Source organism: Vanessa cardui, chromosome 9 (genome assembly GCF_905220365.1).
Source record: "Vanessa cardui chromosome 9, ilVanCard2.1, whole genome shotgun sequence".
NCBI classification, from domain to species: Eukaryota; Metazoa; Arthropoda; class Insecta; order Lepidoptera; family Nymphalidae; genus Vanessa; species Vanessa cardui.
In genome coordinates, this window is record NC_061131.1 from 9,799,525 (window position 1) to 9,803,062 (window position 3,538).

General features: G+C 43.4%; 1 protein-coding gene across 1 annotated transcript; it reads right to left on the minus strand.

Moving 5' to 3' along the window:
* Positions 1 to 2,073: 2,073 nt before the first annotated feature.
* Positions 2,074 to 3,332, minus strand: LOC124532465 (craniofacial development protein 2-like). The gene has a single exon (XM_047107370.1). It carries the CDS (start codon positions 3,190 to 3,192, stop codon positions 2,074 to 2,076), a length of 1,119 nt encoding a protein of 372 aa, XP_046963326.1. The 5' UTR covers positions 3,193 to 3,332.
* Positions 3,333 to 3,538: the final 206 nt, after the last annotated feature.

Here is a 3,538-nt window from a genome sequence, read left to right on the forward strand (position 1 = left end):
TTACTTCTAAAATATTCAGTGTTTCTTAACTATATGGCCCATGTATTACATACAAAAACCTCACTCTCGAATCATTTTATCTATTTAAAAAAAACACAATTCGTCCCGTAATTTTAAAGCATACATAAGGTCAGACAGCGGTAAGTGACTATGTTTTATAAAATGTAATGATAAAAATACGTTCTTCTTTTTTACATCAATTTAGAAAAACGACAAAATACTCTTTTATTATATCATGCTACGACCTCGGATCGTAGCACTATGTTATAGCGTAGCAGTAATGGAGCTGTTGATCCTGATTAATATAAATGAGTCATTTTCTTTATATGTGTAAGAAACATTCATTCTCCTGCCCTTATCCCAATTTTACTTGGGGTCGGCACAGCATGTCTTCTCCTTCCATACTTCTCTGTCAGACGTTATCTCACAAGTAACATTCTTTCTAGCCATATCGTCTTTCACACAATCCATCCATCGTTTCCTTGGTCGTCCTCTACCTCTAAATCCATCCACATCCATGCTCAAGGCCTTCCTCACAATGTGTTCCTCATTCCTCCGCATTACATGCCCATACCATGATAGCCGCCTTCCACATAACTTCTCGGCTATCGGTGTCACTTTCAAACTTCCTCTTATATACTCATTCCTTACTCTATCCATTCGCGTAACACCACACATTCCTCTCAGCATTCTCATCTCCGCAACATGCAATTGTCTTTCAGTCATCCCTTTTGTAGCCCAACACTCTGATCCATACAGGACAGCAGGTCTGATCATGGTCTTATAGATCTTCCCCTTAAGTTTAAGGGGAATACGGGGGTCACAAATTGTTCCCGTAACCTGCCGCCATTTCATCCATCCTGTGTTAATCCTGTGCTTCACCGTTCGATCTATTTCGCCATCGTCTTGAATAAGTGAACCGAGATACCGGAAGTCGGAGCAGACTGGAAGAGCTGCGCCATCAAGCGCTATGGCTTCGGGACCGGAGAGACCGCCGAAATCGCAGAACATGTATTCAGTCTTCGTTCTACTGATTTTCAGGCCAACATTCTCCAGTTTCCGTTGCCAATCCTCCAATCTGCTCTGGATCTCAGGTCCATCTTCACCAACCAGTACAATGTCGTCGGCAAAAAGCATGCACCAGGGTGCCTCCTCCTGTATGTCCGCCGTTAGAGCGTCCATAACCAACAGGAAGAGGTAAGGACTTAGAGCCGACCCTTGGTGCAAACCTACAGCCACATTGAACCGGTCGGTGTTACCGGCAGACGATCGGACGTAGGTACAAGATCCCTTGTACATAGCACGAATTAACTCCACATACTTCCCAGGCAAACCTTTCTCTTTCAATGCCCACCATAACACTTCACGAGGCACCCTATCATAGGCTTTCTCGAGATCAATGAACACCATGTGCAGGTTCTTGTGAGCACGTCTGTACTTCTCGCACAATTGGCGGAGTGCAAAGATAGCGTCCATTGTCCCTCGACCTGGCTTAAACCCAAACTGATTTTCGGTAATTTCACTCTCTTCTCTCAATCTTCTCTCTATTACCTTCTCCCATACTTTCATAGTATGTGATATGAGCTTAATCCCTCTATAGTTGTTGCAATCCTGTACATCTCCTTTATTTTTGAAGATGGGCACTAGTGAACTACTGCACCATTCTTGTGGGATGGTTTCTTCATGCAACAACTTATTGAAGAATAAAGTCAACCACATACATCCTTCACTCTTTAATATCTTCCATACTTCAACTGGTATATCATCTGGACCCAAAGCCTTCCCATTTTTCATGCTTTTGACTGCTGTCATTACCTCATCCATGCTAATTTCTCTTACTAATCCCTTATTTACTTGCGCCTCTCGAAGAACACCATTCCAGTCATTTTCTTCATTCATAAGCTTTTCAAAATAGACCTTCCATCTTTCTTTTATTTCCTCATCTTTACATAAAACTTTACCTGCCTCATCTTTCATGCATTTGATATATGTTATATCTCTCGATCGTCTTTCTCTCTCTTTCGTAATTCGGTAGAGATCCTTCTGGCCTCTCGGGCTATCCAGTGAGTTGTATTACCTCTCCTGTGCCTTCGCTCTGGCAACCGCTACCACCTTCTTTGCTCTCCTCTTAAATTCCCTATAAACTTCCTTTTTTTCATCTTTCAAACTTGCATTCACATTTTTTACAACCTGCCATTCTTTAAATGCCACTTTTTTCTCTTTCAATACATTTTGCACTTCGTTATTCCACCACAAGGTATCCCTATCTATTAAACCCTTTCCTTTCGACTCTCCAAACACATCTTTTGCGACCTTCCTTATATACCTAGCCATCTCAATCCAACATTCATTCGCCAATGTCTCTTTCATATCACTCATTTCTATCATTTTCTCCAATATTTGGTTCCTAAATCTAATAGCACATTCATCATTCTCTAACATACGCCATCTTGTCTTAGGAGCGGGCCGTGTTCGGCTGTTTTTGGGCGAGACACTTAATTTAAAATCCATTAGGATTAGTCTGTGTTGGGTGACTAAAGCTTCGCCTGGCAGCACTTTACAGTTTTTGACACAGCATAGACTCCTTCGCCTCACTAGGAAATAGTCTATCTGTGTCGCGTGGTGGCCACTCTTGTAAGTTATTAGGTGTTCCTCTTTTTTCTTAAACCACGTGTTTGTTATAGCCAGGTCGAAGGCACAGGCAGCTTGTAAAAGTGCCTCGCCGTCAGCGTTCCGGTTTCCAAATCCCAACCCACCATGCACTCTCTCATATCCATCACTCTCTTTTCCTACATGGCCATTAAAGTCACCACCCACATAGACTTCCTCGCTATCCTGTAAATCCATCAGCAGACAATCAAAATCCTCCCAAAACTTTTCTTTCACGCTTTCCTCACAGCCTGACTGTGGCGCGTATACACTTATTAAATTCAGTGTCACGCCGTCCACAATTAATTTAATCGCTATCAGTCTATCATTCACTCTTTTTACATCAACCACACATTCTTTCAACCTACTATCTAAAACTATACCCACACCATTTCTCTTCCCATCACTTCCACAATAGAATAACTTATATCCTTCTCCTATTTCCCTAGCCCTTGCACCCTTCCACTTTGTCTCTTGCAGGCACGCTGCATTTATCCTTCGCCTTTTCAAAACATCTGCTAGCTCCCTTCCTCTTCCAGACATCGTTCCTACATTCCAACTCGCATACCGCAATTTTACCTCTCTCACACTTCGAGCTCGCTTCTTACGTCGCACCCGCCCGTTTTGGTGCGACAACCCTTGTCCATTTCCCACAGGGGCCGGGTGCTGCTCCTGCGCGTCGCCTGTGGGATACGCCCTAGCCCTATCATTCCTATAGTTTTCATTGTCCATGCTGTAAGTGTTTCGGCTTATATTTTAAAGTCGGCCGCCTGCCTGACACTAGCCCTCCTTGGGAATGCTATCGTGGTGGTTTACCCGCCACCGTGCGGGTGGCCCAAAGTGCAGATGATATGCACTGGGCCCTAATATAAACCCTTAGTCGCCTCTT